A 14,717-nucleotide genomic window follows, 5' to 3' on the forward strand; every position below is an offset into this window, starting at 1 on the left:
CTATAAAATAAACCCTAAGATAGCTACAATATAATTAATAATTACATTATAGCTATGTTAGGGTTAATATTTATTTTACAGGTAAATAGTTAATTATTTTAACTAGGTATAATAGATATTAAATAGTTATTAACTATTTAATATCTACCTAGTTAAAATAATTACCCAATTACCTGTAAAATAAATCCTAACCTAAGTTACAAATACACCTACACTATCAATAAATTTAATAAACTACTAACACTCTATCTAAAAATACAATTAAATTAACTAAACTAAATTACAAAAAAAAACAAACACTAAATTACAAAAAATAAAAAAAAGATTACAAGATTTTTAAGCTAATTACACCTATTCTAAGCCCCCTAATAAAATAATAAACCCCCAAAATAACAAAAATTCCCTGCCCTATTCTAAATTAAACAAATTTCAAAGCTCTTTACCTTACCAGCCCTTAAAAGGGCCTTTTGTGGGGCATGCCCCAAAGAATTCAGCTCTTTTGCATTCAACAAATACAATCCCCCCCCCCCCCATTACAACCCACCACCCACATACCCCTATTCTAAACCCACCCAAACCCCCCTTAAAAAATCCTAACACTACCCCCCTGAAGATCTCCCTACCTTGTCTTCACCACACCGGGCCGAACTCCTGATCCGATCCGGGCGATGTCGTCCTCCAAGCGGCAAAGAAGAAATCTTCCTCTGGCGACGTCTTCCTCCAAGCGGCAGCAAAGTCTTCATTCTTCCGGCGGCATCTTCAATCTTCTTTCTTCGCTCCGCCGCCGCGGAGCATCCATCCCGGCCGACTGCTAAACTTGGAATGAGGTACCTTTAAATGACGTCATCCAAGATGGCGTCCGCCGAATTCCGATTGGCTGATAGGATTCTATCAGCCAATCGGAATTAAGTTAAAAAAATCTGATTGGCTGATTGAATCAGCCAATCAGATTCAAGTTCAATCCGATTGGCTGATCCAATCAGCCAATCAGATTGAGCTCGCATTCTATTGGCTGATCGGAACAGCCAATAGAATGCGAGCTCAATCTGATTGGCTGATTGGATCAGCCAATCGGATTGAACTTGAATCTGATTGGCTGATTCAATCAGCCAATCAGATTTTTTTAACTTAATTCCGATTGGCTGATAGAATCCTATCAGCCAATCGGAATTCGGCGGACGCCATCTTGGATGACGTCATTTAAAGGTACCTCATTCCAAGTTTAGCAGTCGGCCGGGATGGATGCTCCGCGGCGGCGGAGCGAAGAAAGAAGATTGAAGATGCCGCCGGAAGAATGAAGACTTTGCTGCCGCTTGGAGGAAGACGTCGCCAGAGGAAGATTTCTTCTTTGCCGCTTGGAGGACGACATCGCCCGGATCGGATCAGGAGTTCGGCCCGGTGTGGTGAAGACAAGGTAGGGAGATCTTCAGGGGGGTAGTGTTAGGATTTTTTAAGGGGGGTTTGGGTGGGTTTAGAATAGGGGTATGTGGGTGGTGGGTTGTAATGGGGGGGGGGGGGGTGATTGTATTTGTTGAATGCAAAAGAGCTGAATTCTTTGGGGCATGCCCCACAAAAGGCCCTTTTAAGGGCTGGTAAGGTAAAGAGCTTTGAAATTTGTTTAATTTAGAATAGGGCAGGGAATTTTTTTTATTTTGGGGGTTTATTATTTTATTAGGGGGCTTAGAATAGGTGTAATTAGCTTAAATATCTTGTAATCTTTTTTTTATTTTTTGTAATTTAGTGTTTGTTTTTTTTTGTAATTTAGTTTAGTTAATTTAATTGTATTTTTAGATAGATATTTGTAGTTTATTTAATTTATTGATAGTGTAGGTGTATTTATAACTTAGGTTAGGATTTATTTTACAGGTAATTGGGTAATTATTTTAACTAGGTAGATATTAAATAGTTAATAACTATTTAATATCTATTATACCTAGTTAAAATAATTAACTATTTACCTGTAAAATAAATATTAACCCTAACATAGCTATAATGTAATTATTAATTATATTGTAGCTATCTTAGGGTTTATTTTATAGGTAAGTATTTAGATTTAAATAGGAATATTTTAGTTTATAAATTAATTAGATTAATTTAATATAAATTTAGTTAGGGGTGTTAGGGTTAGATAGAGTTAATATAGTTAATATAAATACTATAGTAACTATATTAACCCTAATATAATTAGGGTTAATATAGTTAATATATATAATGTAATACCTATATTAACTATAATATACTTAGGGTTAATATAGATAATATAGCTGGCGGCAGGGTAGGTAGATTAAATTAGGGGTTAATCATTTTAATATAGATGGCGGCGGTGTTAGGGGCTCACTTTAGGGGGTTATAGATATAATATAGCTGGCGGCGGGGTACGGGAGCGGCGGTTTAGGGGTTAATAATTTTATTAGGTTGCGGCGGGGTAAAGGAGCGGCGGTTTAGGGGTTAATAGCATTTTTATTGTTAGGCTAGTGAGGGGGGATAGCGGATAGAGGGTTAGACAGTGCGGGCTATGTTAGGGAGGCGTGTTAGACAGTGCGGGCTATGTTAGGGAGGCGTGTTAGACAGTGCGGGCTATGTTAGGGAGGCGTGTTAGACAGTGCGGGTGTTTTAGACTTTAGTCAGGTTTTATAGGCGCCGGCAGATTCTAACGTGCCGCAAGTCACTGGCGACGCCAGAAATTTGTACTTACGCAGATTTCTGGACATCGCTGGTTTGTGAGACTTACGGCACGTTAGCATCTGACGGCGACCTATATGGGATAGCTCGAGTTGCGAGCTGAAACTGCGGGCGACGCCGGTTCCCTCGCTTGCGCCGCAAACTGCGATCGATATCGGATCGCGCCCTTTGTTTTTTGTTTCTTTTGCCTGTTATTTTCGGTAAAATTATTGTGTTTCAAATTTGATGCTATCCTAGAGCTGCTGTTTAAGTTCATTACTTTTGCATATAATGAGTTTTCAAGGACTATACTTTATTTGGATAATTGGTAAAAAAAAAAAAACTGTTAAATCTGATTCTTTTACATAGAACTAAATAAAGAATAATACAGTATATTGATATTTAATATTGTTTTAAGTAGGGATGCACCAAAATTTTGGTCACAGACAAATTTTGGCTGAAAATGGCATTATCATTTTTTGCCTGTTTTTTTTTCTTGGTAAAATTATTGTGTAGCATATTATTGTTTTAAGATATTTTTGACCAATTTTAGTGTGTTACTTTCAATAAAAGTGTGGGCTTTTTTTTTATTGGCTTGAAAGTTTTCAATTCAGATTCATTCATTTAATAGTCTAATTATGCAAAAAAAAAACTAAAAAAAAAATTAAATTAAAAAAAAGACATTTTCGGTATCGGTTTCCGTTTTCGGCCAAGTGCATCCCGGATTTTCGGGTTTGATCCAGAATTTCCATTTCGGTGCATAACTACTTCAATCTCTTGTTAAACTTTGTTAAAGTTAGCCTCAGGAGCAGCAATGCATTACTGTAAGCTAGCTGAACACATCCGGTGAGCAATTGACAATAGCCTACCTAGGTATGCTCCTAAAAAAAGGGAACCAAACAAACAAGAGAATTAGATAATAGAAATTGTAAAGTTGCTCTATCTGAATCATGTTTACTTTTTTCTTTACTGTCTCTTTAAATTTGTGGTTGCAGGATCTGAAGCTGTGAATACCGCTTGATAAATTGTCCTTATAGGTTTTTTCATACTTGCAGTGGTGTGACCTACCAATAAAGCAGAGGCAGTTCTCCTTATCAGCCTGTGAGGATTAATAGGAAATGTGAATACTGAAGTTTTAATTTTACTTAAAAGGACATCAAACCCAAAAAATGTCTTTCATAATTCAGAAAGGGAATATCATTTTAAAAATCCCAATGTACTTCTATTATCTAATGTGCTTCATTCTTAAAGGGACAGTTTACTCAAAAAAATTCTCCACTTTCATTTGTTCCCAATGATCCACTTTACCTGCTGGAGTGTATTAAATTGTGTATAAGTATTTCCATTACCCTTATATTGGCATTTGAAATAGATTATTTAGCTTGTGCCATCCTGAATGTTTTAGCCTCAAGGCCAAGCTGTGTTAACACAGCCAGTAGAAGAAATTACACTCCCAGTGGGTTATATAAGAGATAAGGTAATAACATGTTAATTTTCCATTGTTCTCTCCAAGTATTGGTTATTGGTTTATATATTATATAGATATAAGATAAAGAAGCATGTATATGTACACAATGTGATAAAGTAATGAGATCTGATTATCCCACAAGATCAACCCATTTTATTAGGTTGTGGTTTCAAAACACAAAATCAGCTAATTCATATACACAAATAAGCCTTAAAAAAAAGCAAATATCATACATTTTATACTCTGCAGCTGGTAAAAAAAGTAATTGGAAACACATTAAGTGAAAAATAATTTTATAGTATACTGTCCCTTTAAAGGGACACAAGTCAAAATTAAACTTTCATGATTTAGATAGAACAGCAATTTTAAACAACTTTCCAATTTACTTCCATTAACAAAATGTTATTAAATTTACACTTTTTGAGGCACCAGCTCATACAGAGCATGTGCAAGAATTCACAGAATATACATATATGCATTTGTGATTGGCTGATGGTTGTCACATGATACAGGGGTACTGAAAATCTAGTACTCAATACAAGTATTGCATTGTCTTTTTATCATGCATTTGTTGATTATGTAAATTTACTTTATTTACTGGTCCATTAAGGTATCCTTTGTTAAAGAAATCGCAATGCACATGGGTGAGCCAATCACACGAGGCAACTATGTGCAGTCACCAATAAACAGCCCTTGAACCTATTTAGATATGCTTTTCAACAAAGGATAGCAAAAGAATGACGCACATTAGATAATAGAAGTAAATTGGAAAGTTGTTTAAAATTGCATGCTCTTTTGAAATTATGAAATAAAACATTTGGGTTCTATGCCCCTTTAGTTTTGCAGACTGAAAAAAAATAAGTTTTAATGTATAAATGCTTTTTCTATTATATGCATGATAGAAAATAGTGTTATGTCCCATTCAAACAGTTGCATAAAAAAATATATTGAGCCACTACAGGTAATACTCCTAAATCTGGAATTATTAACATTTACAGCATGTTTCATTGATATATTTTTTATTTTTAATCATTAATAGAAATAATATTATTTAAAAAATGTTGCCTGTATCTTTTGTTTATTTTTTGTATTCTGAAATGCAAATGATGAACTATATTTATTAACAAAAGAAAAATAAATAACTATTACCTTTCTGATTACAGTACTGTACTATCTGAGGATACTGTGTATACAAAAGTATCACAAATGATATAAAACTACCTTTAGATTACATGTATAGGCTGTATAATGCCATGCAAACATTGCCTAAATGCCAGAACATATTTATTTACACTTGATCCCATTCCCTCTCCAAACTATATATATATAGGTATATAATATATAAATATTAGGAAATCCAAGCTATTTAAAAATCCCAAACTTTTCCAGTCCCAGTTTGGATAAGAGGGTTTTGCACCTGAATATTATAAACCACAGCAGCCATTTGCTAAGCCATAATGCAGGTCTTAACAAACCGCCTGTGCCAGGGAGCTTTCACTTCTGTACAATCATCTGCACGCATCACTCCATAAAATAATGACCTGGCATGTCAATTATGTGTGACTTCTACTTTTAAGTTTGTGAATTCAGAATTCTTATCTAAGGCTAGGACTGTGAGTCAAGGCCCTTAATAGAACACTAAAGTCACAATTACACTTTTAGGATTCAAATAAAGAATGCAATTTTGTCACTTTTTAATTGACGTCCATTATCAAATTGTGCACAATCTTTGTATAAGCACACTTTCTGAGGCACCTGCTTCATCTGAGCATTAAACGTTCACAGTATAAACGTATATGTGTTTGCAATTGGCTAATGGCTGTCACGTGATACTGGGGGAAATGGAAAGTAACTGAAATTTGTCAAAAAATCTATTAAAGATTTGAAATTTAGAGTATGTATTATTGCATTGTATTTCTATTTTGCATTTGTTAATTAGGCAATTCCACTATTACTACTACAATCACAACTGCAGCTGTTTTATTCTAAAAAGTGAAAAGGGTTAAACACATAGTTAAAATCAGCTCCAGCACAGCAACACACTGCTGGGGGCTAGCAGAGCAAATGATAAGTGGCATAGATCCAATAGTGCATTGCTGTTCCTGGGCATTTCAACAAAGGAGAGAAAATATAGAAAGAACAAAGTAAATGTCATAAAATAAAAAATGTCTCTTAAAGGGACATTAAACCAACATTTTTTTCTTTCATTATTAAAGAAAGAGCATGCAATTTTAAACAACTTTCCAATTTACTTCAATTATCCAAGTTGCTTCATTATCTTGATATTCGTTGTTGAAAAGCATATCTAAATAGACTCAGTAGCTGCTGATTGGTGGCTGCACATAGCTGCCTCATGTGATTGGCTCACCCATGTGCATAGCTATTTCTTCAACAAAGAATATCTAAAGAATAAAGCAAATTAGATAATAGAAGTAAATTGGAATGTTTAAAATTGTATTCTCTATCTGAATCATGAAAAAAATAATTTGGGTTTCATATTCCTTTAAACCTACCTACATGTTCTATCTAACGTAAATTTTGACTCTCACGTCCCTTTAAGTCCAAGCTGATGGTGTATTGTATTTTTTATTTACGTTGTGTGTTTATTACTTATAAATGTATACTCCTTGGTTCAATATACGTATTAATTTGACCATTACAACCACTACTTTATTGTATAATAAGTTATTGTATATATAATTGCAAATATTCTCTATCTGATTTCCTTTATGGATTAATATTGTTTTGTAATGATTTACTATCATAATTTCTATTTTCTTCGTATTTAATTTAAATATAGGCTATTATAAATAGAAACATTTTAGCATTATACCTCCATTAGCAAAAATGCTTCTAGTAAAAGTAATTACTGCTTTTTCAGTAGCATACACACGTATGCTGTGAGTCTCATACACCAGTATTTAAACATAACACCTTCTCAGAGTCAGCAATGCACAAGGACATGATTCAGATAAAGCATACAATTTAAAAAACAAACAAAAAACTTTCCAATTTGTTGCTATGTTTTTTGTTCTCTTTGTATCCTTTGTTGAAAAACATAAAAATATGATTGATCGCTGCACATATATAATTTCAGATAGCTCTCAGTAGTGCATTGCTGCTCTTCAAAAAAGGATACCAAGAGAATTCAGCAAAACTGATAATAGAAGTAAATTGTAAAGTTGTTAAAAAATTGTATGTTTTCTTTGAATAATGAAAGAAAATTGGGTTTCCTGCCCTTTAAATAGACAGTTTACTAAAAAATGCTCTGCCCTTTAATTTGTTCCCAATGATCCATGTTACCTGCTGGAGTGTATTAAATTGTTTACAAGTATTTCATTACCCTTATATAGGCATTTGAAATTGTGTATTTAGCCTGTGGTATCCCCACCAATCCTGAAAGTTTTTGGCCTCAAGGCCAAGCTGGGTTTACACAGCCAGAAAAAGAAATGACACTCCCAGTGGGGTATAGAAGAGATAAGGTAATAAAATGTTAATTTTCCATTGTTCACTCCAAGTTTTGGTGATTGGTTTATGGACAGATATAAGATAAAGAAGCTGTATATTTACACAATGTGATAAAGTAAGGAGATCTGATTATACCTTCAAGCTCAACCCATTTTATTAGGTTGTGGCTTCAAAACACAAAATCAGCTCATTCATATACACAAATAAGCCTTAAAAAAGCAAATCTCATCTATTTTATATATGCAGCTGATAAAAAAAAAAGTAATTGTAAACACATTAAGGAAAAAACAATGTTATAATATACTGTCCCTTTAAGTCTTCACATGCACAAAAAACACCACCACCAGATCTCTGAGCTTAAATATTGGTGCATGGTTCCTCACAGCATATGTGAGTATGCCTTGGAAAAACAGACACTTTTACTAGAAGCATTTTTTTGCTAATGGAATTATATTGCAAAAAAAAAAACTATTTAAAATGCACTCATGCTCAGTTCAATGTTGAACTATTTATCCCTTTAAAATAAATTGTATAGCAAATTATCTAAATATAGCAATCTGATAGAGATGTCAAAAATATATCAACGATAATATAAAAATGAAAGTAATTACTGTACGTTGTATAAAATAAAAATGGTCCTGCTCAAGTGCATAACATCATTCTTATGCCTTTTAATTTAGTAAGACACTAAAGTAACATTTCTACAGAGCATATATGCATACTTTCTGTGGCACCAGCATCTACTGAGCATGAGCAAGAGTTAACAGTATATATGTCAGTGTTCTCCACAGAAAATGTTGCCAGCCGGGTGGCATTATGAAGTAGCCAGCTTGGGACAGTGTAATATTTTCTAATATTATCATTTTTTGCTATCCAAAGCACAAATTAATTGCATAATTTAACATAAATGTACTAATGATAATTTGTGCAATACAATTGAACATGTTTAATATTAACTCATTTTAGTTTAATATTGGCTAAAATTTTAGCTGGGTGGTCAGTAAAATCAGCCTGGTGGTGCACCCGCTAAAAAGGTCCTGGGGAGAACACTGTACGTATATGTGTTTTGTAATTGCAGGTGTTCTGGGAAAATGGCGAACTTGTGAAAACAGCGAACTACGTCACTTCCTGTGACGTGGCATCAGCTGTTTCACAAATTTTGGCCTTAATGCGCATGCGTGGTAGCGTCATTACATACCTGGCCGCATACGCCACTGCTACAATTTTGAGAACCGTGAAATTCCTGGACCCTTTCAAGAGCGCATGTACAACAAAGGGTCCAGGAATTACACAAGTCCCAAAATAGTAGCAGTGACGTGAGCGGCGGTATTGACGGATTTCAAAATCCTACGCATGCGCTCTTGAAAGGGTACAGGAATTTCACGTCTCTTAAAATTGTAGCAGTGACGTATGCGGCCAGGTATGTAATGACGTTACCATGCATGAGCATTACGGCCAAAATTTGTGAAACAGCTGATGCCACGTCACAGGAAGTGACGTGGTTCGCTGTTTTCACAAGTTTGCTATTTTCCCAGAACACCGGTAAATAGAAAACAATCTACTTTTAATTTAAATTTCAGACTGTTATTGCATTGTTTTATTATGCATTTCTTGATTATGCAATTCTATTGTATTTAATGGTCCATTAATTCAGAGCTCGACAAATTTGTTCATAATCTAAGAACCAACCCATAAATTTAGGAGCCAGAAACACTCCCTAATTTATATATATATATATATATATATATATATATATATATATATATATATATATATATATATATATACACACACACACACACACACACAGACATGCATACACACACATATATATATATATATACACACACACACACACAGACATGCATACACACACTATATAACAATACAATAAAAGTTGGATTTGTATTTCACAGCTGCAAGGCCTAGAAAGGATCCAGTTGCACCAAGCAAAGTGTTTGTGTGGTTGTTGGCGGCCAGTGTTCTGTCAATTTTTTCTACCCGTCCAACTTTCCTACTACAAAATCTGCGCATGCGCATTTAGATAACTTCATTCCACATGTTTAAAAAAAATGTATGGAATGCGATGACATCATTGTGCGCATGCGCACATTGTCAGGTAGGAAAATTTGACGGGTTTGAAAAATTACTCCCTCATTCTTCATAGAGAGCAAGAATACATATAGAACTATTTTAATGCTGAGCTTATCTATATATTTATTTACCAGGGTGCTTTGCAGTTTTTTTTACTTATATAAATTAAACTACAGACTAAACTACTGTTGTCAAGGGATGGAGGTAGGTACCGTTATATGTTGCAGCAGCGGACATAGGTATTTGCAAAAGTGCAAAGTCAGGGCCTGCATGTGCAAACACAAGCAAATTTGCTTCCACCTTTCTGGGCATGCGCATATATGTCACCGCATTCATGAGGAATGTGTAATTTTTCATACCCGTCAAATTTTCCTACCTGACAATGTGCGCATGAGCGCACAGATGTCATCACATTCCACATATTTTTTTAAACATGTAAAATGTGGTGACGTAAGTGCGGACATGTGCAGATCGTGAGGTAGAAAAATTTGGCAGGTAGGAAAACTCGACAGAACACCAGCAAGTGGGAACACCTAAAGGTGTCTTGTGCACTCTAGACCTGGGCATCAGGGCCTAATTTTATGGAGCTAGTGGCTACCTGGATTTGTCTACCGAATGCTATATAATTCAAATAATAAAAGTATATTTATATAGCATGATCAGCATTACAACTGGTATATGCACAAAGACATAAGCAAAGGGAAGTGGGTGGAGAAAGAGCACAAAGTAGGCAGAAAAGCGCAAAATTACATAGTTACTATTACAATTTCTAATCCACAAAATTCTACATAATGATACATTTGAGGCAAAATGTATTTTAGATTGTTCTACTTACAAACATGCACTGTTAGCTTCAAATAGAAAATAAACAGCATTAACATAACCCTTTTTAAATTACAATTATATTTAATATGTGTAAATAGTGTTCTATGATGTACATAACACAGTTTTAAAGTTCACTGTCCCTTTAAAGCTACACGGCTTAAAAAATAAAAATAAATATACACACACACATATATATATATATATATATATATATATGTGTGTGTGTGTGTAGTATTATTTTCTCTAACATGCCAATTCAATTTCCAAATGTAAATGACATTTGATGTTTAACAAGAAATTTTACATTAAATCCATTTTCCATATCAGCCTTTTTAGGATAGTAATTAATTGTTATAAGTTGCAGAGAATTGCTTCTTCTAAAATGGTAAGCTCTAATTACATTACAAAAAAACGAGAGCAGCACAAGGTTTGTTAATGGTTTTTACCTAAAAATAACGATTTTTTTATTTAAAAGGGAGACACAAAAAATAATAAAATCACATAAAAAAAAAAACCATTTAAACACAGATCGGTATTTCTCCAGAATGTGCTGAATTTGAAAGTAAACTCTCCAAAGTATATAGAGTCTGGAGATATAATCAGGCAACCCCCATTACCCCCCCCCCCCCCCCATGCTGCATCACACTCAAATATCAGCTTCTGGACAGATTTTTTTCACCATTAAGCCACCAGTTCAGTAACTTGTGTCTGCAGCAAACACATGCAAACTTTGAAACATACTTGAAGGGCTAGTGTTTACTGCATCATAGGCCCCGTGCACAGGGTATAAGAAGTTCAGCTCAGTGTGCTTTTTCAGTACTAGCAGTGAGGCATTCCCTTAGAGTTGTCAAGCTTGGAAACACCACAACAGCAATGTCTGTTTAAGGAGGACATCTTCTACCACTCATGCAGCTAAAGATCTTGGAGTTCTTTGGTTGCGTTCCAAATGAAATTTTAAGAACATGAAAAATAGTAGATTCCACAGTTCAGCAGAGCAATGCTGAATAAAACAGGAAAATATATGTATATATCCACTCAGAGCCAAAACCAACAGGAAACAGTCTTTGTGTCTCCATTTTAAGGCACTGCCAAGTCTACTAAGCATTTAAAAAAAAAAGAGAGCAAACTTGTACTTCCTAAGAAAATCATTGGTTCTTCTCTTCTTTTTAACAACCAAAATTATTTTAAATAGAAATATATAATTACATTTACAAAAAAATATGTACAGTTTTAATTACAACTCCAGAGAGATGTACCTGAATGTATTGAGAATGGTCAGTTGGGTCATGAACTACAAAACCTGGTTGAGATCCAGATAAAGATGGGGCAATTGTAGTCAATGGTGGACTTGGTTTAGAGATTTCTACAAAGAAATACATTAACCTTAGTGCTCACACTGTGGTCTCCCCATGTTTGCTGTTGGTAAGCCGGGTATAGAACTTTCTCCATGAATGAAGAGTTTTTCCTGACCAGATCCAAAAGCCTGAGGTGATGCCAACAATCAGGGTCATCAGATATTTAATCATATATACTGTAAAATCAGGGGTCATGCGTGGTGTGTATTGAAGAGGACAGGGGATAGCCAAACTCTTACAGTTTTGGCTCACCCAGCTACGTTCCCAATGCTCCCTAAAAGCCTGTTCATAAAAGTAGCATGCTATGACAATTGTTGCTGGTACAGTATAAAGGACACTGAAAACCCCAATTCTCACCATAAGCCTCTCAAGTTTTTCTGTCTTGGTGCCATCATGTTTCATGATTGTTCTAATCCTGAAGAGGGATACAAATCCAGCCAGGAGGAAGGAGGTTCCAATGAAAAGATAGACAAAGAGAGGTGCCAATACAAACCCTCTCAGGGGATCAATGCTGTTGAGTCCCACAAAGCAAACCCCACTGAGAAGGTCTCCATCTATCTGCCCCATAGCTAGAATAGTAATAGTTTTAACAGCAGGCACTGCCCATGCTGCTAAATGAAAATACTGCGAGTTGGCTTCAATTGCCTCATGGCCCCACTTCATCCCAGCAGCCAAGAACCATGTTAAAGAAAGGATGACCCACCAAATAGAGCTAGCCATGCTGAAGAAGTATAGCATCATAAATAGGATGGTGCACCCTTCTTTCTTAGTTCCTTGTACAACAGTTTTGTAGCCATCCTCTGAAAAGCTTTCATTGCACACTACCTTGTCACCCAGCACAAAACCAGCAATGTAGGCCACAGACACCATTGTGTAGCAGCCAGACAGAAAGATTATGGGCCTTTCAGGATACCGGAACCTCTGCATGTCCACTAGGTAGGTAGTCACTGTGAAAAAGGTTGAGGCACAGCAAAGCACTGACCAGATAAGGATCCAGACTCTGGCAAAACGTATCTCTTCTTGACTGAAGAACATATAACCATCACTCTTTGCTGGTTCACATGGTGCTGCACAGTCCTTTTCCTCCAAGAACCTGTAATTGAGGTAGGTAGGAACCTTTAGAACTCTAGGACAGTGAAAGGGATGATCTGGAGTAGCATAGGCTGGATGCCCTGGAGTACCATGTTGGGGTGGGCTAGTTGTCAATAAAGTTGGAACTCTATCTTCTGAATGGTTCTGTCCAACACAAATCTGCTCTGCACCATTGCGTGGGAAGTTCTCACATCTCAATCTTTCAGGCCATTGGAAACCAAACTTGTTCATTAGGGCTTCACAGCCATGCCGGGCACGCTCACAAATTGAACGACATGGAGGGATTGCCTGTTCTAGGACAGTGCAAACTGGTGCATACATGGAGCAGAGAAAAAAGCGCAGCTCAGAGGAACACTGCACTTTGACCAAGGGGTAAAACTGGTGGACCTCCAAGCCAGCATCCTCTTGATTGGTATGACCCAACAGGTTGGGCATAATGGTCTGATTGTAGGCAATATCTGTACATAATGGTATGGAAATGGGCTGGCAAAAGCCATGCTCTGGCACCGAAATACCCTTTTCTCCATGCAGTTGGGAAGTAGCCAAGAGATTCAGGGCGAAAACGACCAACATTTGGAAAGAAATGGCTGTGGTGGCCTCCTTCATGATTGCAGAAGTGTCTTTAATTCAGTTTCTTAAAGCCAGATGACTGCAGCCAGCCTGGCGAATTGCACTAAAGTTTCGGTCCTTGTGTCTCTATGGTCGAGGCCTTTAACCTCTTATCTGCTTATACCACGTCACTCCGCTCTATATTGAGATTGTCCTGGGTTACCTCCTGGCCCCCTGTTAGGTCACGAAGTTGCAGACAACTGCTTGTGGTCTGTCCGTATTTGTTGACCAAAGTTACGCTCTTTTCTACCGACCTGTTGAATTAGGATGCCTCGGATCGGTTCACTTATTTTGCGCTTGGATCAAATTTCCCGGGGTAAATACCGTCCAGATTATCACCGGTAACTCGCTCCGTTGTGCTTACTGACTCGAGGCTCCGTTATTGTTTGCTCTGTTTAGATCGGCTTGGACCACCGTACCCAAGGCTTGTTAACTCTGTTGGTACCGGGTGTGCTCACTCGGTTCTGACCACTTTCTCTTTGTGCTCCGCTGATCTCCGCACTCCGGAGCATTCCGTTTCAAGGCGCCCTCTGTCCCGGGACCGGAGTTTGCTCTTTGGCCAAAACTAAGGGGCCGCCTTGAAACCGCCCTTCACCCCCTTCCCTGGTCCCAGAAACCCTTCCCAAAAAAAGCATTGACCAATCAACGCAAGGTAACCAACTAGTGGAGGGGGGCACGACTCTTCCCCTCGGGATAACCAGCAGCAAGTCTATAGGATCAGGGAACAGTGCGACCCTGCCCCCACCCCATAAAGTACTAACTTAGTATCTTATTACAGCAGCACAATCCCCACCCTATTTCTCAATGCCTCACAGTTCTCCTTAAAATACCATGGCACCAGCATTTCACATGCGTCTCTAATGTCCATTGGCTTCTTATCTCTGCAGCGTGCATATTAGCTTTCTTGTTATACAAACTTTAGCAATGGTTTATGCACAAACATTTACATAACTTCACTGGGCATACGACCCCCTATATGAAGCTTTTTTTATCATTATATAATAATGAGAGGTTAAAAAACACTGAATTCCAGATGATATTTTACAAGTCGTTTGTTTAATCTGAGAATGTTTCACTCAGTGAATCTTCACTACAGTTATATTTCTGTACTCTGTATATATGCTTGGCTGTGTACTGTACATTTC

General features: G+C 36.6%; 1 protein-coding gene across 1 annotated transcript; it reads right to left on the reverse strand.

The window, feature by feature from the left end:
- Positions 1-10,577: 10,577 nt before the first annotated feature.
- Positions 10,578-14,236, reverse strand: LOC128647179 (frizzled-2). Its single transcript, XM_053699964.1, has one exon. The coding sequence runs from the start codon at positions 13,567-13,569 to the stop codon at positions 11,908-11,910; it is 1,662 nt and encodes a 553-aa protein (XP_053555939.1). The 5' UTR covers positions 13,570-14,236; the 3' UTR covers positions 10,578-11,907.
- Positions 14,237-14,717: the final 481 nt, after the last annotated feature.

This window comes from Bombina bombina, chromosome 1 (genome assembly GCF_027579735.1).
Source record: "Bombina bombina isolate aBomBom1 chromosome 1, aBomBom1.pri, whole genome shotgun sequence".
Taxonomy (NCBI): Eukaryota; Metazoa; Chordata; class Amphibia; order Anura; family Bombinatoridae; genus Bombina; species Bombina bombina.

Coding starts and splice junctions, on each gene's coding strand:
- LOC128647179 (XM_053699964.1), bottom strand. CDS start 13,569: ATGAAGGAGGCCACCACAGCCATTTCTTTCCAAATGTTGGTCGTTTTC.